We start from the raw sequence: 27,128 nt of genomic DNA on the forward strand, positions 1-27,128 counted from the left end.
GGCCTGACGGCCCACCATGGCGGCGGGGGCCGCCTTCCCGCCCGCGCTCTCCCATTGGGCCTTCTGGGTTGTGGGCGGGCCCTCCGCACGCCCTCCGCTCTCCGATTGGCTGCGGGCGGGGCGGAAAGGAGCGTTGCCTAGGAGACGGGCGGGCCGGAGGGGCGGGGAGGCGGTGCTGGCTGCCCTGACCGGCGGTAGGTGCGGGGCCGGGCCGGGCCCTTCTCCGGGACGGTGGGAGGTGACAGGGGCGAGGCGGCCGTGTGCTTCGGGAAGGGGGAACTGAGCGGGGCAAGCGTCCTGGGCGCCTTTTGGAGAAGGAAGATGACGGCCCGGTTGGCTGGGTCCCTTTGGGGAGGGGGAGGTGAGGTGGGCCGGGTGCTGCGTCCCTCTGCGGGGGGGGATTTCCCCATGTACTGGGCACTGGTGAGGCCCCACCTCGAGTACTGTGTCCGGTTTTGGGCCCCTCACCACAGAAAAGACACTGAGGTGCTGGAGCGGGTCCAGAAGCTGGCGAGGGGGTCTGGAGCACAAGTCTCATGAGGAGCGGCTGAGGGAGCTGGGGGTGTTCAGCCTGGAGAAGAGGAGGCTGAGGGGAGACCTTCTCGCTCTCTGCAACTCCCTGAAAGGAGGGTGTAGCCGGGGGGGGGGTCGGTCTCTTCTCCCAGGGAACAGGCGACAGGATAAGATGAAATGGACTCAAGTTGTGCCAGGGGAGGTCGGTCTTTTCTCCCAAAGAACAGGCAATAGGACAAGGGGAAATAGACTCAAGTTGCACCAGGGGAGGTTTAGGATGGAGATTAGGAAAAAGTTTTACACTGAAAGAGTAAAATGAAAGCTTTGGAACAGGCTGCCCTGGGAAGTGGTTGAGGCACCATCCCTGGAGGTATTTAAAAGATGGGTAGACATAGTGCTTAGAGATATGGTTTAGTGATGGTTTTTGACGGAGTTAGGTTGATGGTTGGACTCAATGATCTGAAAGGTCCCTTCCAGCCTCGGCAATTCTATGACAGGGCTGGCAGCTTCGCTCTCCCCAGGAGCCAGGACTGAGAAGGGGGAGGCGAGGGTCATGTTCATACCTCCTGTGCCTTGGTGTGATAGAGCTGGCTCCTGCCCTCAGCCGGCTGCTCTGAAGGCCAGCATTGGGTATAACCCAGCAAGGGAGGCAGGAGCAGAGTGTCCCCAGTGCACACCTAGAAACCAGCTGGCCCTTCTCACTGGCCCTGTGATGCTGTGTGCCCCATCCTGTGTGATGGGTCAGCAATTGCTGACAGCCACAGCCACAGGGCCTGGCCAGGGTGCAGCCCAGCACTGGCCAGAGTCCCTGGCTGGCACACGGGATCACTGTCCAAAGCCTGGCCTGCGAGCTCCCTGGGACTGGGGTGGCATCTTCATCTTATCTGGCATCATTTTTGTGTGTCTTTCTAATAGTCACAGATGCTTCAGGAGAAAAGATGTAAAGGTTTTATGAGGAGCAGCTGAGGGAGCTGGGGGTGTTCAGCCTGGAGAAAAGGATGCTGAGGGGAGACCTTCTCGCTTTCTGCAACTCCCTGAAAGGAGGGGGTAGCCGGGGGGGTTGGTCTCTTCTCCCAAGGAACAGGCAACAGGATAAGAGGAAACAGCCTCAAGTTGCACCAGGGGAGGTTTAGATTGGATATTAGGAAAAATTTCTTCACCAGAAGGGTTGTCAAGCACTGGAACAGGCTGCCCAGGGAAGTGGTTGAGTTGCCATCCCTGGAGGTGTTCAAAACATCTGTAGATGTGCTGAGGGACGTGGTTTAGTGGTGGACTTGGCAATGTTAGGGTAACAGTTGGACTCAATGATTTTAAAGGTCTTTTCCAACCTAAACAATTTATGATTTTGAAACCCATTACGGAAACTTAACTGTGTGGTTTTGAGCCTGTTCTCTTAGTAGAAACAGGCGGAGGAAATTCGTAGAAAACTTGAGTTATTACAGAAAAGAACTAGCAGTAACTTTGGAAGAACAAGACTTTGAAATGCCTACATCTAAAAATAAGATATTCTCTTCTGAATCACTGTTTGAGAAGTGTGTGGTAATTTAACAATTTAATTTGTATTAATGTTAAGTCACATGTTATTCCTTAGTACTTCATCTGAAAAGAAGAGATAACAACTAACAGCAGCAATATAGCAAATTGCTTGCTCCAGTCTGGTTATGCAGTAACGATGGAGACTTCTGATGAAGAAAACTTTGGTGTAGCTATGTGAGTATGCTACATTCTGTGTCAGATTTTCAATAAGCTAATTACTAGTTAAAATGCCTTAATAGGAATATAATTTCATGAATGAATTTATACTACACGAATTACCAGATTCTGCTTCATAGGAGAGCAAGGGTGCAGAAAAATGAGAACATCCAGGAGGGGGTAACATCAGTTCAGAATTTAGGTGAAGTCAAACTAAATACAACTGCAATGAGCATAGCACCAGATAGCCCTGGCTGAGTGATCAAAATAAACACCGTAAGGCTGCAAACTTGGGGGTTTTGTGTTAATTTAAAATTCAAAATTTCTCTTTCCTTTTCAAGAACATATGTTGTCTTATATTGCGGATTCTGGGAAGAGGCTGTTCCTCTGTGTTCAGATGCACTAGATGTTCTACACATGTGAGACCTTTTACAGGTCAACCAAATTTTATACTGGTAGATGCTAGGAGGCTACTTTGCTCCACATTTGTCTGGCATACTCTTCTCCTAAAGCTTGTGGCAAAAGGGGACGTGTCCCTGTGCCTCTGTCACTCTAGTTCATAGATTTAGTTCTTTCAGTCTACAGACTCTCCAATGGCCAAATTGGGTGTTTCTACTCACCGTTATCTCCCGCACTAGCCAAAGACTCAAATGGAAATTGACTGTCAGGGCAATAGGTTGATTTTGATTTTTTTTTTTCTTCCTCTCAGGACAACATTTTCTATTTATTTCTCTCTCCAGTATTTGTAATTCGTATCAGATATGTCTTTATCCCCCGTTTCTAATACATGTTTGTGTTAGGAATGGTTTTCATACTAGCCCTTGAGAAGGATAGTTTTGCGAGGAAGATAAGATGCAGGCATCCAAACTGCCTGGGCTTCTTCAGCAGTGCAGGTTGTGCTGGCCTAGACTAGACATGGTGAGGTGACAAAGGCTTAAGCAGCCAGATTTGTGAGCATGTGTTTCTTCAGGTGTGGGGATGCAGGTGTGTTGTATAGAGAGACGGAATCACTGCTATTTTGGAACAGTTAAAATTCCATGATTCATTCCACAAGCTTAAACTGGGGTTTAAATTAATACTTTACATTTTCTGCTACTGTTAGAGTAAGCTATAAAACCAATAGTAGCACATTTTTGGAGGGGGAAAAAAAAAAAGAGCAGAAATTATCCACAGCGAAGTCTCCTGTCTTTGCGTGTACGCAGAAAGCCATGAGCCCCGTTGCCTCAAGTCCCAGGTGTGATGCTCAGAGTATGTAGTGCTTCGACTGGCCTGTGCCAGCTCCTCTCCTGGTGGCGTCCTGCCCTCTGGTGGAAGAGCACGCTTTTCCACTCCCTTGCCTTGGCTTTGCTCTCCCAAGGCTAACAGATCAGAAACGTTGCTAGAACATCATTGGTGATCGAATGCCTTTTTAAATCAAATATCTTTTCATTTTTCCTGGTTAGAATGAGCCCTAAGGCTCATTATAGTTAGACTTTTGGTTAACCTGTTGGATTCATTTCACTGGACTATTATTCAATAGCCAAATAAATTTAATGAGTTTTTCAAATCTTAGTCTGAAAGGGTGTTCTGCTCTGTTTACTAAAGAGAAATTTGAAAGAGAACTAGAGAGACTTTAATTTAAATAGTGCTTTTGCTGATCACAGCTAATGTTTTTCTTAAAGACAAAAGTCCTGTGATGCTTTTTCCCCCTCACGTGTGAGAAAAGCCTTTCATCTACTGGAGAATATAGGAAGAGTTCATCCCTCACTACAGATGAGCTCTGAATGCCCAGGCCCAGGGGATCCTGTGGATTCTTTGCCATGTCTGAACAAGCTGCACAATAATAGATTTAGCAGAGGTATCCAGAGCCCTGAAATGCTGGCACCAAAGGTGTCTTCCCTAGATGACTTCAGATCCATAATGGCGTTTAGTATTTGCTCATGATAGAATGACCTTAGGAGTTTATGCCATTTATTTGTAGCATGTAGGATGTTTCTTGCATAAGAAAATTATTTACATTTCTTCAGTTATACAATATTTGTGTATACATTGAGTTTAAGTGGTTCCACAAGACCAAATATTTCAAGATATTCTCTAGAGTGTCTAGAGTTCCATGATCACCATGTGGAGTTACAGAGGAAAGAGAGCAGAAGGAAAGCTTGTGGTAGCAGCCTGGATTTGTGGGTTGGAAAATGCTTAATTTGCTGTTCTAATTACACTCTTCACATCCTTCTGCACCAGGACTAGAATTACCTTGACAGTAATGCCAGTAAAACAACATTTATTTTTCTTCAATTAGGCACCTTACCGGGGATAATACAGTAGACACCTGATGAGAATCGCCATGAAGCAGTCTTATCATCAGTGTCATGGATTATTTTGCAGGTTGAAACTAGGAAATTATTCACTTATCTTGTAATTACTGGGCTTATTTGTGCTTGGGATTTTGTTAACACTTTTTAATTTTAACTTTTCTTTCTGCTGTGGTTGAAATATGTATTTATACAGTACCATCTTTCTTTGCTTTCAGCTCCTCCCCTTCTGACGCAGAGTTTGATGCAGTTGTTGGGTATCTGGAGGATATCATAATGGGTAAGCTCTGCAAGTAGTTACAGATAACAAGATGAGCGCTAAACGTATTGCAAGCTGCTCTTCTGTTAGCAGATATACAGAGCCAAAATAGCCCTTGCCTGCTTCGTGGAAGCTGTTCCTCCTTTGTTCCCCTGGCCCCTAACCTGGTAATGTAGCAAAAATATACACAAAAGTCTTTTGTGTGCTGTTTGAACAAAAGGGTGCTTATGAGTCTTTAAAATTATTCTCTGCGTCACTGCAATACACTCCTTCGTAAATAAACACTGAAGACACTTGTAAATCTCACACAGAAATCCAGTCTGTCTGGAATTTTTATACCCTTTTGTGAAGTGGGTGGAGGAGGCTGTGAGAGGTAGCCTTCCCTTCCCAGGTCTGCCTGGATCTCTCCTCCTGTGTTTGTCAGGATGTTCTTAGAAGATGCCGTGCTTTGTCCAGGCAATTTGCTGTAGTGCCAAGCTGTTGCTACTGCAGGCAGCCTGTTGTAATCTGCAATATAAGGGCCCGTGCTGCAGTTTAAGCATGTTGTTCCCTGTCCTGTCTCTGCTGAACATGGAGAGCAGTGTATATCCTCTGTTCCTGCTGCAGCATTGCAAAACTGGAGATGGGTGTCAATCATGTCTTGCCACTTTTCACTTTTTGAGACTATCCTTCTGAGTTGGTTTTGTTGCCTGTAACTTGTGTGTAACGTGGCAGGACCTTTTCATAGCAAGAATGTTAAATGGCGTCAGTCTCATCGTGTGAGCTTAAGCAATAAAAGGTGCTACATTCTCAGAACCATAATTTTAACTGAGAAGTCAGCGTGTGCAAGGAACTAGTGTACAAGGTGCCAAGACAGAATTCATGGTAATCGGCCATCAGCTGCTTCATAAGAACAGCATATAAACTTTTTGACCACATCCTTCCCAGAGAGATGTAGATTCTGCAGCCGGGGTTTGCCTGGTGATGTAGTTGAATCTGGAGAAATGGTAACTAAATTAATTTTGAATATGTTAGGGTTTAGAAAGCTGAGACTAGTGTATTTTAATGCAGTATTTATATTTATACCTGTTCTGTTGAATTCACTGGTGACCTACTGCGTTCATTTTTATTCTTGTTGCCTTCCACAACTGGAAAAAAAAAAATCCTCAGCAATTGAAAATTAATCCGGGAGTTTCACTAATATTTTGAATTCTTGTAGGGAAGAGGTAATCACTTTTGATGACTTGAGAGCCTGAACAAAAAGGGGTTCAGAATAAATAACCTTATTAATAAAACATAAAGGAGGAGGACTTTTTTGCTAATACTGAGTGTAAATGAAACTTAGAAGAATGAATTGTAGACCTTGCTAGGTGGCCGTGTTCGTCCCGTTCCATTCTGAATACACATCTGCTGTGAAAATGCAGACTGATGTGCTGCTGCCCTGACTCCCGCGGCGCTGCCCTCTGCCAGCAGCCTCTGTCTCTCGCAGATGGGTCAGAAGTGGTGGCTCAGTGGCAGCTGCGGCGCTGGAGTGACTGACGCTGCACGTGTGCAGGGCTCTGTGGTTACAGCGGGGAAGCGGAGGACTAGTGAATGTGGGGTTTGTGTTACAAAAAGAATGACTACACTCGTAACTTTATGATGCATTTTTGTTGTGGTCCAGATGATGATTTCCAGTTAATACAGAGGACTTTTATGGAGAAGCACTACCAGGAGTTTGATGACTCAGAAGAAAACAAGCTCATCTATACTTCTATTTTTAATGAATATGTAAGATGCTTTTTTGTATGTATTGCTTTTTTATTTATATTAAAGCCAGCGTCAGGTACTGTGTTCTTGGGTTGACATGCAGCAGAGCCAACATACTGCCTGCTGTCTCTTTCTGCAGCACAGTCATGATCTGTGAGCAAGAAAGATGTTTTCTGGAGCTCTAAGTTCCTTTCCCTTCATTTCACCTGAAAATTTCTGTACGTGTTTCGGAAGTTGTATAACTTTCTTGAATAGAACTTTAGCTTGTTGCTGTAGCAGATAATGTGCATAACAAAGTTTGTTCTTTTCCAATTGTATTATTTCCTGTCTTGGACACTTGCATTGCATTCTTTATGCAAAGCATAATTATATATAATTATACAACTATACCAGCCTACTAGTCAATACCATTAAACGAGTTTAAAATAATTTGCTGCTAGATACAAATAGTCAGTGCTTGTTGTCACCGATATTCCCAGCAAAAATGTTCAGCTCAGTGCCTCAGTGGTGGTGTAAATAATTGAACTAGGTCTTCTAGCTAAGGAATCTGTGGTTGTTTGCCTAGTGAGGATAATTCGACGTGTCGGTAAGCTGTCAGTGTTAAGATGCACTATTTTGAAGTCTGCTCCTGAAATTTGATATCATATTATAGGGGTGTTTTGTTTGTGTTTTTTTCAGATTTCTTTAGTAGAAAAATACATCGAAGAAAAATTGCTTGATCGGATTCCTGGTTTTAATATGACTGCTTTCACAATGTCATTGCAGTAAGTCTGCTTTGCTTTTGATTGGGGGGGAGCGGCTTATGTGTCTTTCAGTTAATTCTTTTTATCTAGATTAAACCTTAGATTTGACAGCTCTCCCTTTAGAAAGAGGTTCCTCTTTAATTAAAAAAAAAAGTGTTCATGCAGGCAATGAGTGACCACTTTTCTTGCCTTCAGCATGTCCTGCTACTCTGCATTTCTGAACTGTCGTGCTGAAATATAGTGGATTTTAAGGAATAGGAAAAGAAGTCAGAATGAGAACACTGGAGGCTTTTCATAATCATTATCACTTTGAAGCCAGACCTGTAAAAGGTTAGGTCCCATTTATCTCATTTAGGGTCTGTGTTGGGCACTTAAATAGCCTAGTCGTCTTTCAGGAGTCGTGTGATGAAATGCCTTTATTGTAATTCTTGTACAAAGCATTCATAGAAGAGTTTAGTTTGTCTTAAGCTTTCGCGTTTGGTCACTTTAGCTTAACCAACTTCATGAAGAGATCACTTTTGAAAGATCGCGTGTAATTGGGAACTGAATATCTTAAAATATTTGAATCAATTTGATTTTTAATTTTTTAAAATAAGACATTGGGAAGTTACTGTGAATACACATAGTACGTTTAGAAGATAGACTGTTTAAGATAAACCTCCTTTTGATAAGAATTAAATAATTAAAAAACAACAAACAAAACCAAGCCTTGACTGTTAAGAAAGTCGTGTTGAAATATGCCAGTGTGGGAGCACAGAGTCTTTCTTCCAAAATGGTTTTATCAAAAGTCCTCTACCAAGTACCATTGGTATAGTCCCTTGTTCTTAAGGGATGTGTATGAGCACCCTGTGCCTCTTCCCGACTGTTCCCACCTTCCAAGGGACTGTCAAGCTCTTTCAGTGCTCAAGATAAATAAATAGATAAATGGTAGTTGAGTGTTAATTATCTTGATGTACAGGTCAGTTTCTTTGTCTGGTTTTCAAGGACTGATGTGATACTCCTAGGTCTTGGATTTAGATAAATATAATATATCGATGTACTTAGACTGGAAATACTGCAAAGTAGTGGTTGGCTAAAGTTTTGATTTATGGTAGACCTGTAATAACATTCTTGTTTAAATTTTGATATTGTTCTGCTTGTCCCGGTATCCTTTTTGACCTCATACCATTTTAAAATAACAAATCTATTTCCCCCACAACTTTCTAATTCCCCAACTTCTTCTCTCTATAGACAGCACAAAGATGAAATGGCAGGTGATATATTTGATATGCTTCTCACATTTACTGACTTTCTGGCTTTCAAAGAAATGTTTTTGGATTACAGAGCTGTAAGTATGTCACGTTTCTTATTTTCCTTGGCGTAACGGCTGTTGTTTTTGTGTAGCTCTGCCTGAGAGTACCAAAGGCAGTGTTACTACAGTAGGTAGCCGCATTTATTCAAAGGCTGTACAGGGTCAAAAGGAAAATAGCTTCACTTGAGTGGGTATTTAAACTCAAAATGCACACTTAATAATTCCAGAAAACATGAATGAAGCTGGCATGTAGAGCAGTTCTTCAGAAACACACACTGTCTGCATCTTTGAATGTTGATTTCCAGCTGAACATAGGGGACCAATTTTTTACTATGTGGTGACCGAGCGGTGGCACAGGTTGCCCAGAGAGGTTGTGGAGTCTCCATCCTTGGAGATATTCAAAAGCCATGTGGACACAATCCAGAGTGGCCCTGCTTGAGTGGGAGTTGAACCAGATGACTTCCAGAGATCCCTTCCCACCTTGACCATTCTGGGATTCTGTGATATGGGGGAGTTTTGTTTGGATTGTGGGGGGTTTTTTTCCCAGCCAATACAAAATTAGCTTTTTAAGCTTATTCTATTTGTATTGCTTCTCCTCTCTGTCCAGGCTGGAGAAAAAAACAAACAAACAAAAGCATTAAGGTTTTTCAATGAGCTTTTTCCTGGGGAAATGAAATACATGTAAACACTCTCCAATGTCTGTCCAGTCACATTTGGTAAAGGAGCGAGGACAAAAGAGTCAAAGTTGTTGTCAGAATTGTGCTCTCTGCAGCCTGCCCCCACCCCGTTAAGTGTTGTGAAAATGGGGGCAGGTTGAGGAGGAAGAGGCAGCCCGTGTCTCGGCAGCGGGAATAGTTTCAGTTGGGGTTTGCACCTTTGGGGGTCTCCTGAGAGGCAAACCACAGAAGGTAGATGCCATTAGTTCCCCACAGAAGCTAGATTTCACTAGTTCCTTGAGCACTGGGCAAGCCTGCTGGCTGCGCGTTCTTCACCAGATGTAAGCAAGCCTCTGCTCTGAGCTGGGCAGAGCGGCAGCGACCTTACTCCAGAGATTCCTGCACAGCCTCTTCCTCACGTTTGGGTTCACCTACCGATACAAATAGTAGAAGATAAATGCTCTGCTAGGCATCTTCAGCTCTCACAGCAAGCTGCGTGCAATCATGGATGCTCAGGCAATGCGTAGTTTTATATTGATTTGATGTAACGAACAGAATGTTAATTGTCTGTTTCATTTTTTGAACTCGCTCCAAAACAACAGTGAGTCAAGGATTTCTTTTTCTTCCATTTTTTCTAGGAAAAGGAAGGTCGAAGTCTGGATTTAAGCAGTGGGTTAGTGGTGACTTCATTAAACAAATCATCAATATCCTCCTCCTAGAACAGTTTATGCACTACTTTCCTTCTCCAGCTGAGCGCTGCTGTTTTCGTTTGGAAATTAAAACACTAAAGGTCATGAGAATCAAGGTGCTTTTACATGATGAAAACTCATTCATCCTCCAGATTATACCTTCAGAGGCCTGAACCTAAAAACATGTTTGTGAATTCTCGTTAGTATTCCGTGACCACAGAAGAAGAAATTTCCAACTCTACCAGAGTAATTTTTTTTAATAAATACATAGTATTTGTACACCAGCCCATCCGTTGCACATGCTGAGAAGCCCAGCGCGCTGAGAGGACAATAAATAGGCCTGTGCGCGTGTTATTTGGGTTGGGATCTTCACCATCTTCCCAGAACACAGAACTTTTCAGAATCAAGATGGCAGCGTAAAAAGAATATGTCCCTCCAGCTCTTGGAAGGACGGATGCGAATACATAACCTCTGAGTTCCTCTCTGTCAGTGTTTTGTTGTTTGTTGGTTGTTTTTTTAAAATACTTTAATATGATCTTAAGTGCTCCAGCTTTCTAATGGAAGAATATGTTTTAATATGTAGATATTATCGCATGAGGCTGTCTCTCCGCTCTGACAATTGACACGCCAGTGTGTAAATCCGTCTGCTCTCTGGCTTTTCTAAGTCTCATCCTAAACGTGCAAAGTTCTCCCGTTCACTTCAGTTCCGGCCCCAGCTGTTCTACATTTGGGCAAAATAACGGCGATAAACCTAAATCTGGCCTGGCTGTGCAATTTCTTACTTTCTTTTTGGCAGTGGCACGGCTGCATTAGTTATAGTAATATAAGCTCGGTGGTAGGTTGGGCACAGAGGTGTTTACCACCGTGTCATTTACTGCTCTAAATAGCATGTTGATTAAAAGGCGTGGGTTTGCCATTAAACTGTTAGCAACCTTAGGGCAGCAGTGCATTTTGCCATAAGCCTGTCGCAAAACCCCAGGTGCATCTCTCTTGGCGGTTGGAATTAAGCTGCATTCGGCGCTACAGGGACCCTCCGTTCTTACGCTGTTCGGACACGTTCATCTGCCGCTTAATGACGTGCTGAGGCAACACGAGAGCACCTCTTTAAAGGCCTAAGAGTAGATGGAATGGCAGGACGGTGAGCAGAACCCTCTGTCCCACAGCAGGTCAGTGCAGTGGGGGAGATGCCCTTTGACAGTGGTGAAGGTGCCGGTCGGTGGCTGTGTCCTGGTGAGAACCTACCCTAGACAGAGCAAAATTACGGCCAGGCCATGACAGATTTTTGTTTGTGGACAAGAAACATCTTACAAGAACAAACGAGGTGAAACTGTTCCTGTTGATGCCTGACAGGGATTTCAGCAGTACCAGGATTGTGTTCTTCAACTGAAATACTGGTGGAGACTGCTAGCCGTGCAGGCAAAAATAAACTATACTTAACATTACAAAATAGGATAAAATTAAACAGGCTTGTGGACAGACCATAATGGCTTTTTAAAGGCTGGCTAGCAATGCTGAGTATTTTGACTCTGTATACCAAATTTATGAGTGCTGCAGTAATTAATCTCATTAAGTTTCTAGTATGTTGTGCTCATGGCTCTGCAGTTTTTTGCCTGGAATTGTGCTAGTATGTTGAAATCTCCTTTGTAAGTGCCCATACCCTGATAACACGCACACACTTCCTTTTAAAAACAAAAAAACAACCCTCAACCCCCAAACAAACTATTCTTTCAGAAGTATTATTATTTTTTTTTATCTCCTTCAATAAATTGATTCATGTCAGATCTGAACGATAAAAGCCAGAAGCTGAAGCAAAATTAAAAATTGCAAGAAATGTCTTTGGGCTTGGGTTTTTTTCTTTCTCTCTCTCTTTTTTTTTTTTTTTTTTTTAAAGAAAGGGGGTTAGATTTCCTTCTGTGTGTGTGTTTTGATCAAAAGCAGTTCTGCTGGCTTTCTGTTTGCAAGGGCATGTAGCCATAGGACAAGGGGCAGTGGTTTAACCTAGAGCAGGGCGGGTTTAGATGAGACATTCGGAAGAAGTTCTTTACACTGAGGGTGGTGAGACACTGGCCCAGGTTGGCCAGAGAGGTGGTGGAGGCCCCATCCCTGGAGACATCCAAGGCCAGGCTGGATGAGGCTCTGAGCAACCTGATCTAGTTGAAGATGTCCCTGCTCACTGCAGGGGGGCTGGACTAGATGGCCTTTAGAGGTCCCTTCCAACCCAACACGTTCCATGATTTCTATGATTCTGTTCCGGCGAACACCGCTCAAGCTGAGTTTGATTCTCTTTTCAGCAACAGTAACCTGCCAAGGCACCCTGAGTACATCCCCCGTGAGGCGAGGTTGTGGCGCGGTGGTTTGGAACGGGTGACAGCAGTGCCGGCCGTGACGCTCCATCAGCTGGCGGCGTCCCACCGGGATTTGCGGGATTTTACAGCTCTCCCGCCGGGGCTGGGAAAAGCAGCTTTGCCCAGGAGCCCAGAAGTCAGTGCTCCGGTGTGCGTGAGTGGTTAGCAAGCTGAGACGATGCGCCCAGGTGTTTATTCCCAGAAAACAAACAAACAAACAAAAAACATTAGAACATTGGGTCGTGTTTTTAATACAAACTAGATGTGGCTCCCCTGCTGTGTGGATCCTGAGGTTGACATGAGAGAAATATAAAAGGTTTAAATCTTGTTGTTTTTCTGTTGTCAGTGTACGGACCCGAGTTCCTCAGTTAACTCCTACCTCTTTATATAATGTTGACTTTTTGATGTTGGGAACAGATTTTATCAAATTTTAAAAGAATACTGTTGACATATTTTATTTGTTAATTGTTGAGCTAGGATAATTATTTGCAGCTGAAACTAAAAATATCCCTGTCATTTTGTTTTTTGCCTGAACAAAAGTTTTTATTCTTTTCCTATTACAATTGTTTCAATTAATTACTTAATTTAATGGCCGTACAAGCGAATACCTCAGGCGGTTGTATTCTGAAGGGAGTTCTGTTGTATTTGAAGCGAGGTCTCTTGTAATTTTCTGAGGCTACAAGGCAGAGTTGGGGGTGAATTCTTATTTGGATGGGGAATGGTGTCGGTGTTTCCTACAATACCTTTCTCCCTCCGTGCCGCTCTCTTCTGCCTGTGTTCTGTCGGCTGCTGTTCCCAGGGTAACTTGTCCCTGGCTCGATGCATTTTTCCATCAGGCAGAGGGGCTTTTTAAGGAGATTAAATTTCTCTGTGTAATGGACTTCCTGCGTGTAAGCCAGACTTCACCTTTGGAGAGTTTTAACGCTGTCATAACAATGCGTGAAGAGGCTAATTTTCTTCGTGTTACTGATTTTTATACACCTATCCACAGCTGTGGAAACCAGACCCTTCATTTAGCTCACTGAAAACCGAATGAGGGCAGATGGGCCCGGGGCTAACGCAGTTTGTCCAGTCCTTTGCAATTCACACCGTCCATTGCTGCAGTTAAATTTCCTGAGCCCCCGTAGACAAGCTGTTAAAACTTCTCCCGTGCAGAGCATGTGCTAAATTTTACAGTGTAGCTCACCGTGCACCAGCTTTCCTGCATAGAAATATCCCGAAACGAATTGAACCCATTTCACCTGTTTTTATGAGCTTGTGCAAGGAGGGTGTGAAGGGAAAGGTCGCTGCGTCTGGCTGGGACTCACTTCTAGTTCTGACAAACGCCAGCCCGCGTCCCCAAGAAATGAAAGGTGAGTTTGTCACCATGCAGCATGGTTCTGCGTTCTCCTGGGGCACTCTGTGTGTCCCCAGAGTGTTGGCAGACTTAGTTTTAATTTTTGAATAACACCTGTAGCTAATGGGCAAAATTGACTTGCCGGTTAACAGGTGGTGCTGTGAACTGGTGGTGCTGAGCCTAGAGGAGGAGGGAGCGCGTGGAAGCCCCCGGCACCTCTTTCGCGTTCTCGCCATCTTGGACGCAACGCTGTGTGTGCTCACGTGTGTGTGTGTGCGCGCGTGGGCGCGTAGGTAAAGCAAAGCACGGCGAAGCCTCGGACTTGCCGCCTCCTGCCTGGGGCCAGGCTGCGGTGCCCGTGGGCGGCGGGAAGGGGCAGTCGCCTCTGCCAGTGACATCTCTGCTGCCCGCTCTGCGCTGTGCTGTGTGTCCCGCCTTCTCACGAGACGGAGATTTTATTGACAGGCTCCAGTGCTGGCTTTAGGAAGATTTTTATTTAAAGCATAAAATTTGTGCTTCCATTTTTAGAAATCAATACAAGAAGAGTTTAGATGTTTTCCTTTGCTTAGTCTACATCCTCCAGCTATGCTGCTGTTTATGTATCACGTTAATTGGAATTACGCTGTAGCTGCAAATGGCCAGAGACAGGAGCCTGGGCTTGGTTTAGTGAATTTTAGTACTGGAATGTGCCGAATTGGCTGAGCCCCGTCAGCGGAGCTGCTCCGGTGAGGATCTGGATGAACCCCAATGATGACGATGACGAGCAGAAGCTTCAGCCTCCAGCGAGTCCGTGTCCTCCCAGCGAGGCTGTTGGTGACGGCGCTGGTAGGTTTGTGCCGTGGGCACATCAGCTGGAAGCATCATCAGAGACCCCAGAGCAGCATCCGTGCGACCCGGTACTGACCATCGCTGCCAGCACAGGCTGGTCCAAGAACGAAACCTGGTGGCACGCAAGGCTACGAGCCACCGAGCCCGGCATGAGCTGACCCAGGGTGGCCTATGGCTGGGCTTTGCTGTCCACTCCTTACGCGTGGTCAGTCACTTGGCTGGTGGCCGCGTTGCTGCCGAGCCCTTTCCAGGCGCGGAAGCTGAAGAAGGTGCTCACCCCGTAGGCGATCATCGTGAGGCAGGCGAAGAACTGGAAGAGGAGCACACCCCATGTGTGAGCGCGGTGGCCACCCCAGCCCCGCGGCCCTCATCTTCCCATTGCTACTTACAGATGCTGCAGCTCTCCGGTTGTAATCCCACTGCCGCCAGGACGTAGGCTGGACGGCGGCCGCGCATGTTACGAAGGCGGTGATGTACAGGACAGTGGCTGTAGCGTTGAAGATCATCAGCTGGGGAGGGCAAAGAGGAGGTCGTGAGGTCTGGGCACAGGCTTGTATGTGCTGGGATGAGCAAAAGGCTCAGTTTCCCGTTCCTCCCTCTTCCCCAGGAAAACCAGAGAAGGGTCCAGCCCCTTGAACTGGGACCAAACCTCAGGCTGACATCTCATTAAATGCACCCCAGGTTGTGCTGAGAGGTTTCACACCACGACTGCAGCAGTGACGTGGTGGCTGTTACTTTCTGGATTGATACAGGGCTCCTTGTTTTGAAAAATTTCTAAGCAATTGAGGGGCAGAATGAAACAATGTCATTGTGCAAAGTGCAGGGGACTTTGTTCCATCAGCCCAGGAGAGCCTGAAGCCCTGGTCCTCTCGGACCATCTCCCCAGGATGTTTCCCACTCGGTTTCCCCCCCTCAATCCCTCTTGGCTACGTACCACGAGGGGCCAGGGGATCATATAGAACTTCAGCGGAAGTTGCAGGAGGTAAGTCACGAAGAAAAGGACTGTTAATATCCAGAAGAAGATGGACACGAACATCACCCATCCATATGCCGCGTGGAGGTGGTACGTTGTGTCGGCAATGAGCGCCCACACCAGTAAGCCGAGCACCTGCGGGGTGAAATGGGGAAGTGTTCAGGTGGTGGTTCCTGCAGGTGGAAAGCTGAGCATGGCCCGGGAGCCCGCGCTCACCAGCACCTACGGTCGTTGGGTCGCCCTGGCTCCAGCAAAGCGGGGACATGCGAGAGCCGCAGAGCAGGGCTGGGCCCTGGGGACAGCTCAGGACGGGGAGCCCCCCCGGGACCCTCGTTGCTCAGGGATGGGTACAAACCCAGGAGCTGGTACAGGGATGTCCTGCAAGGCAGGATGGGTGAAACATGGGCATCCTCATCACCAAAGGTCCCTTCTCAACCAAGAAACCGCCATGCCCAGAGCCACTCTGTGCAGGTGCTGGCTCAGCTTTAGGGACATCTCATGGGCTGGATGAGAGCTGGACATGGGGGCTGCTTGGGGCCCCAGCTCAGCCTTGACCTCTCCCAGGTGCAGCATCATTTAGAAAAGAAAAAAGCAAGCTTCTCGGCTTCCCTCCGCTGTTTGGTCAGGTCTGGTCTGGTCTGGTTTATACCTCCTGTATGTACACCTTCCAGGGCTCACCTTTCCCCGTTAAGCAGGTTTAACTGCATAGCAGTTACAGCACCCTGTGCCTGCAGAGCGACCCACAAAAAAAACAGGTAGGTGAGTCTGTTCCTGGGTCTGCTCAAGGAGAAATAAGCAGAACCGGGGCAGGGCCGTTTTCTCCCCTCCCCGCAGCCCCCGGCACAGCCGCAGGGCAGAGGCGGTGGCAGGGAGCAGATGCCTGGCAGGCAGGGATGGAAGAGCCCAGCCTGGGTGGCGTTGCATTTATTCTTATTTTTTTCTCTTTCCCTGGTGCTGCGTCCGCCCCTGATCTCTGGACCCTGGAGGAGATGCAGCCCTGCTTCGCCCGCAGCCATGGGGACGGGGAGCAGCTGCCTTCACCATCCCCTCCCCGGGGAGCTCCCTGGAGCAGCAAGTTTGTGGGTGTATTTTTACTTAGAAATGCCCTAACCCACGATGGAGCAAGCAGAGGCTGAGACACCGGCACATAGCAACGGCGCCTGGAAAAACAAAGGCTGTTGCGAAGCAAATGGTGCTTTCTGTAATTTGCCCTGTTCGTTCCGCAGCCTCAACCACAGCCCGAGCCCCGAGAGACAGAGCCGGGGCTCCGGCAGCTGGGGGAGGGCTGGGGAGCTCTGCTTCACCGTCCTTCATCACCTCCTGGCTGGACCAGAGCGAAGTCGGGAGCCTTCCCGCCACTTCCTTCCGCTTGAGCATGGTGAGACACTGGCCCAGGTTGGCCAAAGAGGTGGTGGAGGCCCCATCCCTGGAGACATTCAAGGCCAGGCTGGATGAGGCTCTGAGGGACCTGATCTAGTGGAAGATGTCCCTGCTGACTGCCGGGGGGTTGGACTAGATGGCCTTTAGAGGTCCCTTCCAACCCAGCACATTCTATGATTCTATGATTCCTGGGGAGCAAGGAGGCTCCAGCCCTGCACCCTCCACATTTCCCAGCACAACCGAATGCCCCGGGAAGACGCCCATGGCAAGGCTGGGGTGAGAACATGTCCCAGATGCAGCAATGGTGTATTCTGGTTCCCAGCTGGGGTTGGGATCTCTTTGGGCAGAGCCAGGTGAAGCCCCCAGCACCACCCGGCTCCTGCACTCACCTCCGCTTTGGCAGGGAACCAGCGGAGTCGTCGCCCACCGGTGGGGAGGAGAAGGGCTCTTTGGAAAAGCCGCTCTGCCCCTGCGTAAGCGGCATTGCTCATTGTCACTGAAGAAACACAACGGCCTTTGTCCTGCCCGAGTACAACGCCCTGGTGCTCGGCTGCCCCGACAATGCCGCCTTGTCTCTCACATCCATTCCTAACACTCGTGATCGCAAAATATGTATTGGGGAGAAACATGTATAGGAAAAATCCTGGTGTGCTGCGGGAGCGGGTGGCGGCATGTGCGAGCTGCCCTGCTCCGGCGGCTGGGGGGAGAAAAGCAGGAGCCATTCGGAGAGAGGTTTGGGGGGGCAGCAGGGCTTAGCGGACGGGAGCTGGGCGAGCGAGTTTAATGGGACGGCCCCAGCAATGGGCTGGAGAGGTGGGACCAGGTGTGGGGTTGAAGGGTCCCTTCTGCTGATCTTGGCTCCATCTCTCTTTTCTCATCTTCCTGCAAGACACCCCCTGGCAGTGTCCTTCCCCGAGCCTTCCCCGAGCGTCTGCTCTGTGTCACAACCAGCGCAGCCATGCCCAGGGGTCGAAAACTGGAGCAGGGAGCCAGCTGTTTATGAAGGTATTATTAGATGTAAGGAAGTTCTTTACGCTGAGGGTGGTGAGGCGCTGGCCCAGGTTGCCCAGAGAGGTGGTGGAGGCCCCATCTCTGGAGACATTCAAGGCCAGGCTGGATGAGGCTCTGAGCAACCTGATCTAGTTGAAGGTGTCCCCTATCATTGCAGGGTGGGTGGACTAGGTGGCCTTTGAAGGTCCTTTCCAACCCAAACTACTCTGTGACTTTGTGATTCTATGTTTCATGGCAGCTGCTCAGGGCATGTCCCGCTGCCGCCCCCCACAGCCACTGCCTGGGGGAGAGGGGACGAGCAAACAGGCTCCGTCCCCGGCAGCAGGGCAGCACCTGGGGCAGACATGGGGGGAGGTCACACGTGGCCCCGCACGCAGCCGAACTCCCACCCCTACCCACACACGTTGCACTGGACGCCCCAGCTCCCACGGGAGAGCAGCAGCAGGAGTTCATTCTGCGGTCGCCCCCGATGCTGAAGCAAAGGAGTAGGCGATGCCGCTGCCTGGTTTTAATGGCGCAAAGACCCTGGGGCTTGTCTGAGAGCGGCCGCCAAAGCCTGGCTGCCGGGGAGGACACCCTGGAGGGCTGAGTCCTGCAGGCGGCACCCCTGGAGCAGCCCCGACACACCTCAGTCGGGGCCACCATGCTTTATACAGCCCCCCCTCCACCCCGGACCCTGCCAGGATGGGACCCCCTGGCTCGTGCCCTGTGGGGATGCCTATGAGGATCGGCCCACACCTGGCGCTGGCATCGAGCTGGGTATCAACCGGGAAAGGGCGTGAGGAGAAGCAGCCAAACGTTCCTCTGGCTTCAGAGAGGGAAGGAGGAGAGAAGCGGGGGGGCTGCGGGATGTCTAATGAGGTTTAGAGGTTAATTGGGGATGGAGAGCAAGGATGGGGCAGGGATGGCAGCCTGAGGGAAACCGAGCCGTTTCCAGCCAGGGCGATGAAGAGAAGCGTTAGGGTGGGTGATGCGCTGTGGGATGGCCGCCCCCCACCCGAGACACCCCCCCCGGTGCCCCTTCCTCGCTACTCACGGCCTGGGCGACCATCAGCCCCCCGAGCGGCGAGCGGAGGAAGGCGCCGTCCAGAGCGGGCAGGGCGGCGTAGGGGCCCGGGGAACCGCTGCGGGTCCGCGGGGCGCCGGGCAGCCCCGCCATACCGCGGGCACCGGCACCGGCACCGGGGCGGCCCCGGGACGCCGCCCGCCCCTCCCCGGGCGGGGCCGGCCCCGCCACCTCCCCCGGCCGTCGCCAGTGGGGCTGCGGGGGGCTGGGCCGGGCTGACCCCCCGCGAATGCCCCAGCATCCCCACAGCGGGGAGATGCCGCGGTCCCTCCCTCCCGCGCCGCCCCGTCCCCTCCGTACCGGGGTCCCAGCACCGGGCCCGGCGCCCCGGGATCCCCCGCCGCCCCCGGCTCTGCTCTGCCCGGGGCATCCCCAGTGCCCCGAGCCGCTCCCGCTCAGCTCCGTGTCCGCCAGAGCCCGGGTCCGCCTTCTGGTCCCCGAGCGTGTCCCGGCGCCTGGGGCTGTTCCTCCCCAGGGCCAGGGCATGTCACCTTGTTGAACCACAGAGCGGTTTGGGTTGGGAGGCACCTTCAAAGGCCGCCTCGTCCAGCCCCCCACAACGAGCAGGGACATCTTCAACTAGAGCAGGTTGCTCAGAGCCCCGTCCAACCCGACCTGGAATGTCTCCAGGGATGGGGCATCTCCCACCTCTCTGGGCAACCTGGGCCAGCGTCTCACCACCCTCAACTTCAGCAGGTTCCCGTCAGCCCATTTCTCCAGCCTGTCCAGGCCCCTCTGGATGGCAGCACAACCCTCTGGAGCACCAGCCACTCCTCCCACTTCGGTGCCATCTGCCAGCCTGCTGATGGGTGCCCCATCACCCGGATCGTTAATGAAGACGTTAAATGGGACTGGACCCAGTATGGCACCCCCAGCGCTGGTGAGTGGGCTCCAGCTAGGCTTCATGCCTGGATACCAGCAGCCTGTCTAGCGGGATCTGATTGGAGACGATGTCCAAGGCTGCGCAGAAGCCCAGGTAGACAATATCTGCTGCTCTCCCCTCCTCTGCCAGGCCCATCAGCGAGCTGGGCTCCTACTCCTGGCTGCTCCTGGTGACCTTCACCTGCCTGGGGATGGATCCCGGGGGGTTCCACCGCCCACCACCTTCCCGGGGGTGGGACGAGGCTGACCGCCCGGTCGCTGGGAGGTGACACCCGCCGTCCCCCACTCACCTGCCCCCTCCCCCCACGACTGCCCCGGCACCACGGCGAAGGGTGGCCTGAGGAAGTGCCGGCGCGGAGAAGGTGCGCGACGGGTCAGGATGGCCGAGCGGTCTAAGGCGCTGCGTTCAGGTCGCAGTCTCCCCTGGAGGCGTGGGTTCGAATCCCACTTCTGACAGTTCCCTTTTGCCCCGCCCAACGGCCGCTTTTTCCGCCTAGAGGGGGCGATTAAAAAAAAAATTAAACCGCGACACAATTAAACTCAATTAGCTTTAATTAAGGGTAAAAGGCAGTTCTACCGCAAAAAAAATAATTGCGAGTTGTCAGAAGTGGGATTCGAACCCACGCCTCCAGGGGAGACTGCGACCTGAACGCAGCGCCTTAGACCGCTCGGCCATCCTGACAGCGCTGTAGGCCTATCGGCGTCGCGGCACACGAGCGTGCGCTGTGGCGGCTCCCGCCCCAAGTGGCCCCGGCCAGGCCGGAGGGGGTCGGCCGCGCCGGTTGGGCTCCCCCGTCCCCTTCTCCGAGGTTCGGTGGGCGCCGGGGGCCTGCCCCTTCCTCCCGCCGGGTCGGGGGTGAAGGACCGGCGGCCCCGCTGCGCGCAGGTGTTTGGCCTGACGCTGTCTGTGCCTTCGGGGCTTGTGGCAAATTCTCCGCGGGCAAAAAGCTCCTCAAAGGCTGAATAAAATTGTTGTCACTGCCCTGGACAAGTCTCACAACTGGCGTTCCCCACGTAGGAGGGAAACCGCCATGGCCATGCCTGGGAAAGCGGCGCAGGCAGATAAATCATGAGGGAGGGTGAGTTGCCCGCTGGCATCGCTTCCACCTCCTGGCACAAACAGCCCGGGAAAGTCCCTCCGGGGATGGGGACAGGGACGGGGGGAAGCAGGGAAGTACAGCACAATGGTGGGAAGGGTGAGTCAGCGTCCCACACCTGGCCGCCATCACAGAGCCTGGGGCAGCACGAGGACAGGAGACACCCCGACACGCTGGAGGGACGGGATGCCCTCCAGAGGGTCCCCGACAGGCTGGAGAGGTTCGTCTGTGCCAAACTCATGAAGTTCAACTGGGCCAAGTGCAAGGTCCTGCACCTGGGTTGGGGTCACCCCAAGCACAAATCCAGGCTGGGCGGAGAATGGCTGGAGAGCAGCCCCGAGGAGAGGGACTTGGGGGTGTTGGTGGATGAGAAGCTCAACACGACCTGAAAACATGCGCTGGCAGCCCAGAAACCCCCCGCAGCCTGGGCTGCATCCCCAGCAGCGTGGGCAGCAGGGCGAGGGGGGGGATTCTGTCCCTCTGCTCCGCTCTGTGAGACCCCCCTGCAGTGCTGCCTCCAGCGCTGGGGCACCAACAGCAGAAGGACACGGAGCTGTTGGAGCGGGGCCAGAGGAGGCCCCGGAGATGCTGGGAGGGCTGGAGCCCCTCTGCTGGGAGGACAGGCTGAGAGAGCTGGGGGGGTTCAGCCTGGAGAAGAGAAGGCTCTGGGGAGACCTTCCAGCCCCTGCCAGGCCCTAAAGGGGCTCCAGGAAAGCTGGGGAGGGACTCTGGAGCAGGGAGGGGAGCCATGGGACGAGGGGAAATGGTTTTAAACTGGAAGAGGGGAGATTTAGGTGAGATATTGGGAAGAAATTGTTTGCTGTGAGGGTGGTGAGCCCCTGGCCCAGGTTGCCCAGAGAAGCTGTGGCTGCCCCATCCCTGGAGGGGTTCAAGGCCAGGCTGGACGGGGCTTGGAGCAACGTGGTCTGGTGGGAGGTGTCCCTGCCCAGGGCAGGGGGTGGCACTGGGTGGGCTTTAAGGTCCCTTCCAACCCAAACCATTCTATGGTTCTATGATTCTATGACCCTCCACATTGTACACCTGCTTATTTTCTCATTTAGAAGAGGGACCAGAAATAGCCAACGGTGTCCCTCTGAGGATGTGATTTAAGATGACTATTCGCTATGCGGGCCAGTTGCAGAGAAGTCAGCACATTTCTCTACAGAAAAACAGAAATCCTCTCAGCACCCCTCGGCAGCTCCCACTGCTTCTTCAGGGTATATTTAATATTGGTTTTACGCAATACAAAATGTGGTATTGCATATTTTGGAGAAGTGAGGACTGCTAGAGGACTGAAGGAGATGCCAGCACATGTGGCACATGGGACAAGACCTTGCTGGAACAGGAGGTGGCGTGGTCTTGGTTGCACATCACACCGGTGATGAAGGCAAAGCAGATAAAACGTTGCTAAGGAAGAAAAGACCTTGGGCAATCGAAGAACTGTATCAGCCCGTAGACAGCAAAAAGACACAAGGAACCTCACTTGGGAAAAATGGTATGTTCCATTAAAACCACAAGGTTGCTGGTTGTTACAAAGTGTTGAAAATAAAAAAATAAGTGTCCTTTAGGTGAACTGAGCTCATTGCAATGTGAAAACCACACCTCCACGTCTCAAGCTATAGGCTTCCTCGGCGAGACCTTACTCACTGAGCATGCGTAGGGAGTTACGACTGTGCTATACCTTTAATTTGAAGCAAAAATACCAGTAGCCAACAGCAGCTTGTTGCGAAATCATGAGCTGCCAATAATAAGTACAGCATGCTAATTCATCAGTTTTTGTAAAATAGAAAAGCTTACAATGTATAACCCAGATCTGGGACAACACCAGGAGCGGCTGCAGCTGAAACCCCCTCACTGCTGCTGAGCCCCAGGGGGGGACCGAGGCCCGGGTCTGGCCACCGGGCATGTGCTCCCCAGGGGCTTGACTTCAGCCTTTCCCAGAAATGGGCTTTTCCTTGAAATACTTCAGCTGGCAACTCAGAGAAAGACCCGTACTGAGCCTGCCTGCAGCTTCCCACCCTGCCAGCCCATAGGTATGGCTCAGAGGAGCTGTTCTTGGCCGTCTTTCCATGAGGCGCCGCTACGAAAGCAAGCTGGGAGAGCAGCCAGGCGAGGGAGAAGTGAATGGGAGGCGGAAAGGGAAAAAGCCACATCCAAAGTGACATAAACAACCAGCGGAGAAAGCTATTTTTTGAACTTTTTGGTCAGCTCTTTGTCCTGCGGTGAAAGTCCCGGCGGCCTCAGAGGGGAGATGTTTATCTGCGGCAACATGCGGCATCTCAACCAGCAGGAAATGATAAAGCAGCGCTGAAATCACCTCCTCCCTGTGGCCCCTCGAGGCGCAGGTCCAGCTCCTGTGTGGGATCCGCAGGAGCCTGGTACTTCCACAGGCTGGGCCTGTCCCGGGAGGTCCCTCTCCGGCCCCACGGGAGAATCCCAGCCCCTGGAGGTGCCCAGGACCCACAAGGAAGTCGGCGTTTGGAGCCCCAGTCCAGCCATAGCGGCTCCGAGTGGCGGGAGTCCTTGTGGAGACACTTTGGCAGAGCAGAGGGGTTTGCTAATTAACTCTGGGGTGGAAGCAGCAATTTTTAGCATGGATGCTTCAGCTGAGGCAGTAATAACCGCCGCATGATGGCATTGTCTGCTGCAGCAATTGTCTGCGGCGCAACGGCGTCGTCTGCCGCACCATCTCCTTCCAGCTCAGGAAACTCTGCAGGAGCCTTCCCCGGGGCAGAGCGGGACCCTTTCAAAGTGCAACAAAGGACATGTGTCCCTTCCTCCTGGTCCCTGTCACCTCCGGGCTGGCGGGGTCAGTGAGGGGCCCTGGCTGCAGGGCCAGGAGCTGGGGACACTTTGGGTGGGTTTGCCCATTATCAGCCATCCGGTGAGTGCCCACGGGAAGCAGCGCATCCGTTGCCGATGGGGGGTCTTTCCTCTCGGCGGATATCTGTCGGCGGTGGCCGGAGGGCTGTCAGGGGCTGGCTGCGCCACTGCCCTGCGCCCCACCCCCCGCCCAGGGAGCACTTGCCGGTGCTCCCCCATCCCCTCTGTCACAGCTGGGGGAGGTCCTCGGGGGGTCTCGCTGCCTACAGTCTGGCTCTTCCCTGAATTTCCCCCCGCTGGCCTGCGGCAGGTGAAGCTGTGGTGCTCTGTAGGTGGAGGCCGGGGCTGGATGTGGAGGATGCCTGCACGGAGCGCTCTGGGCTGTGTCCAGCTCAGCGAGAAGGGGCACGGGCACGTCAGCTCTTGCAGCAGACGGCTCATTTGGTTTTGGCACACCGGTGTGAGCAGGACTGGCTTCGATCACCAGCCCTGGTTTGAGATCAGCTCTGTCCGGGGGGGGGAATTTGTTCCCCAAATAGCATTTAGAATCCCAAACATTCCTCATCTGCGCTTTCTTTGATTCGCCCCTGCTGCCTCCTCAGGTTGATAAGAGGAATCATGGCTCAGGGCAGAAATATCCCTTGCCCTTACCCCCAGCAACTCCTTTTTAACGATCCCCAGCCAACACCAAAATGCTAATGGGCAGCATCTGTAGCCTGTTGCTGTATTAGGAGGTGAGACAGCTGCATTGACCCTAAAAATACACCCCACAGCCCTTTGGGAGCCCAAGGAGCTCTTGAATCAGGTGGGGGGGGCAGGTGCGATGCTCCCAGAAAGAAAGTTTGGGTAAGGCAAAAGCCGGCTTCACTGGGATCAAGCTGGTGAGGGAGCAGGTCGCTCATGGAGTTATACCTGAGACCTGGTGGGAGTGTGGAGGCTCTGGGCAAAAGCAGAGGAGAAGGAGACACCCTGTTCTTACAACACGGGGTGCAGAAAAGCAGGGAAGGGATCTGGTGACTCCCTGGTCTGGTTGAGCTGGCAAAGGCTTGAAAAGGGTTAAGAGCCCGGGCAGTGAAATGTGCGTCTGGGTTTTTTTTTTTTTCCCCTGCCAAGCCTGTGTTTGTTGTGCTGGTTCATGTAAAGGCTTGTTGGGTGCTGGCAGCGCTGTGGGCTCCTGGGGCTGTTTGCTGCTGCCCTTGTGTGTCCCTGGCCACCGGCAGGGAGGTCGGCACGAGCCCGTGTCTGAGGCTTGGCAGAAAGAGCCACTTGAATGAGTGGGGTGGTCTGGAGGGCTGTGGTGTCCCGTTTCTGTAGGAGACTGGCTGGGATGTGAAAGCCTGTGGGGCGGGAGGGCTCAGCTCTGACCAGGGGGTGCCAATGGCCCCAGCGCAGCCACGTCTAGCAGGTCATAGCACTGCACGTGGCAGCTCCTCTTGCCCTTCGGGGCTGGCCTGCAGGCGCCACCGGCTCTTGTGGCGACACCTTCAGGGGTCAGCCCCAGCGGCATTGCATGAGAGAGCTGTTCTGGATTTCTCCTTCACCCACCATCGCTGCTTAACGCTAAGCTCGTGTCAAACCGGTCTGAGGAGATGGGGAGAGGTGAGCATTTACGAGAAGGCAATAAACAGAGATGCTTTTGGTAAGCTCCTTTCTTGGAGGCTGGCAGCATTTGTGTGTGAACGCGTTGGATGGAGAAGTGGGAAGCGTGTATGTGGAGAGGTGATTATTGTCCTGGCCCACGCGTGCCAACAGATGGGCCTGAAGAGCTGGGAGTAACTGGGGCCGCCGCGAAGAGGCGCACGCCTCATCCTCTTCCTCAGCCTGGCCCTGGGCTCTGGCAGAGGTGAAATAGCAGAGCTGTGGCACTTTTCCTGCCCCCCACCTTCTGCCTGCTCCCACAGTGGCCCTGGTAGCACCCTTTTCCAGGATGCGAAGGAGGGGAGGCCCCGCTGGGCTACCCTGGGCTGAGGCACTGCATGGCCCAAGGAAAGCCTGGCAGCAGCTCCTGTGGCAGCTGTGGGCTCCTGTGGCGCACGGAGGTTTCTGTCATGCCTGTCCTGACCTCTCTCCCCACTCTTCCCCGCGGTGCAGTGGCGAGAGACCGCCCTTTCGGGGATCATCTGGCACTCCTTCATCGTGCCAGCTCTGTGGAAATGTTGCCTTCGGGGCCTGCAGAACAGAAGGATTGCGACATCAGGACATGTCTCCAGCTCCAGACTTGGCAGGAGCCAGGGGCCTGATGTGCTCAGGCAAGCTCGTTCTGGTGGAGTCCCAGCACCTCCTTCCCCTTCCCTCCAAAGCTGCCCGATTTCATCTCTGCCAGCCCGGCACAACTCCCCAGCGGAGCCTTCCCCATCCCCTGTCCGAGGGAAGAGCTTGTGCCCGGTGGCTGTGTTGCTCTGCAGGGGACATGGGACTCTCCTCTGTCTAGGAAGAGCTTAAGTGTGTTGCAAACTAACCGTCTCTATGTTTGTTTCTTTGCACGTGGTATTTTCAACAACTTAAATCTTGTTTATTGCAGCGGCCATTACATTCCTTGGCAGTATCCGTGGGACGGTCGCAGAATGAGTTGTCCTAGGTTCTGGCTGCTCCGGCTGCTGAGGAGAGGCACCAGTTCCCACTGGGATCAGCCACCAGCTTGCAGCTCAGGTGTGATGCTGCCAGGTGAAAAGCCACGTTCCGCAGCCTGGCTGGCGTGGGATGGTGACCGGTAGCTGTGGGCTGCATCACTGTGGAAAAATCCAGAGCATCAGCATTTTGCACTGTGTGCTGGACCCTGGATTTGTTCTTCTTCACAAGGAAGGAGGAAGCCATTGTGTTCAGAGAAGTGAAAGCCTGCATGGTGTTCTCTGCTATTTTTGAAAACGTTTTCTATGTAAAGCAATTTCTTAAAAACACAAGCCCGCGTGGGTCGATACTTCCCAAATAGGAGTTGTTCCATCCCCTGGCTGCAGACAGCCCCAGACATCTGCTCCTCATTTCCTGACTTCCTCTTTAATGTGAGAAAATTCAAAGTTGTGCAGTGCCAAAACAATCTTCTGGATCCCCTGTCATTTAATTCTCTCCCTTATTATACTAACGGCTCAAGAGCTCTACATTAGGCATAGGCTGAGGGCATCTCCAAAATGAGAGGCCACCCTTGGCTCTAAGGAACCGTCTCCTGAGTCTGGCCCTGGTTCCCTTGGCCAGGAGAGAGGAGGATGTTGGGCCGGTTCTGGACTTCTCTGGGCCATACGACCTGGTGCCATGTCATTGGAAAAGCCATCGAGCTTTCTCCGGATTGAAGTCTGGGAATCTGACCCCACATGTTGGGGACCAGCTGCATGCCCTGGCGTCATCTGCGGTATGTGCGCCACCAATCTCCTATGTCCCGGCTTGCAGACCTTGCTGCACGGGCGCTCCTCATCAGAAACTGGAGGAGCCCAGTTCTGGTGATCGTGGAAGCTCTGCCGCAGTGGTAGCGCTTGAGCTGCCTTGAGTCTAATGCTCTTGGGCTGCAGTAAAGGGGGGTTGTATCAGAGCGGT

General features: G+C 51.6%; 2 protein-coding genes and 2 non-coding genes across 4 annotated transcripts; 2 read left to right on the plus strand and 2 right to left on the minus strand.

Moving 5' to 3' along the window:
- The first annotated feature begins 139 nt into the window (after positions 1 to 139).
- ARL2BP (ADP ribosylation factor like GTPase 2 binding protein) lies at positions 140 to 11,725 on the plus strand. Its single transcript, XM_054201124.1, has 7 exons — positions 140 to 194; positions 2,105 to 2,223; positions 4,715 to 4,776; positions 6,398 to 6,504; positions 7,162 to 7,247; positions 8,457 to 8,553; positions 9,812 to 11,725. Exons 2-7 carry the CDS (start codon positions 2,186 to 2,188, stop codon positions 9,890 to 9,892), a joined length of 471 nt encoding a protein of 156 aa, XP_054057099.1. The 5' UTR covers positions 140 to 194; positions 2,105 to 2,185; the 3' UTR covers positions 9,893 to 11,725.
- Positions 11,726 to 14,108: 2,383 nt separating this feature from the next.
- On the minus strand, positions 14,109 to 18,902 carry PLLP (plasmolipin). Its single transcript, XM_054200330.1, has 4 exons — positions 18,772 to 18,902; positions 15,306 to 15,479; positions 14,761 to 14,880; positions 14,109 to 14,681 (listed from the first exon to the last, which is right to left on the minus strand). The coding sequence occupies exons 1-4, from the start codon at positions 18,892 to 18,894 to the stop codon at positions 14,568 to 14,570; spliced, it is 531 nt and encodes a 176-aa protein (XP_054056305.1). The 5' UTR covers positions 18,895 to 18,902; the 3' UTR covers positions 14,109 to 14,567.
- Positions 18,903 to 20,056: 1,154 nt separating this feature from the next.
- On the plus strand, positions 20,057 to 20,139 carry TRNAL-CAG (transfer RNA leucine (anticodon CAG)). Its single transcript has one exon. It is a non-coding gene; the product is annotated as a tRNA-Leu (tRNA).
- Positions 20,140 to 20,282: 143 nt separating this feature from the next.
- On the minus strand, positions 20,283 to 20,365 carry TRNAL-CAG (transfer RNA leucine (anticodon CAG)). Its single transcript has one exon. It is a non-coding gene; the product is annotated as a tRNA-Leu (tRNA).
- Positions 20,366 to 27,128: the final 6,763 nt, after the last annotated feature.

Source organism: Rissa tridactyla, chromosome 4 (assembly GCF_028500815.1).
Source record: "Rissa tridactyla isolate bRisTri1 chromosome 4, bRisTri1.patW.cur.20221130, whole genome shotgun sequence".
Taxonomy (NCBI): Eukaryota; Metazoa; Chordata; class Aves; order Charadriiformes; family Laridae; genus Rissa; species Rissa tridactyla.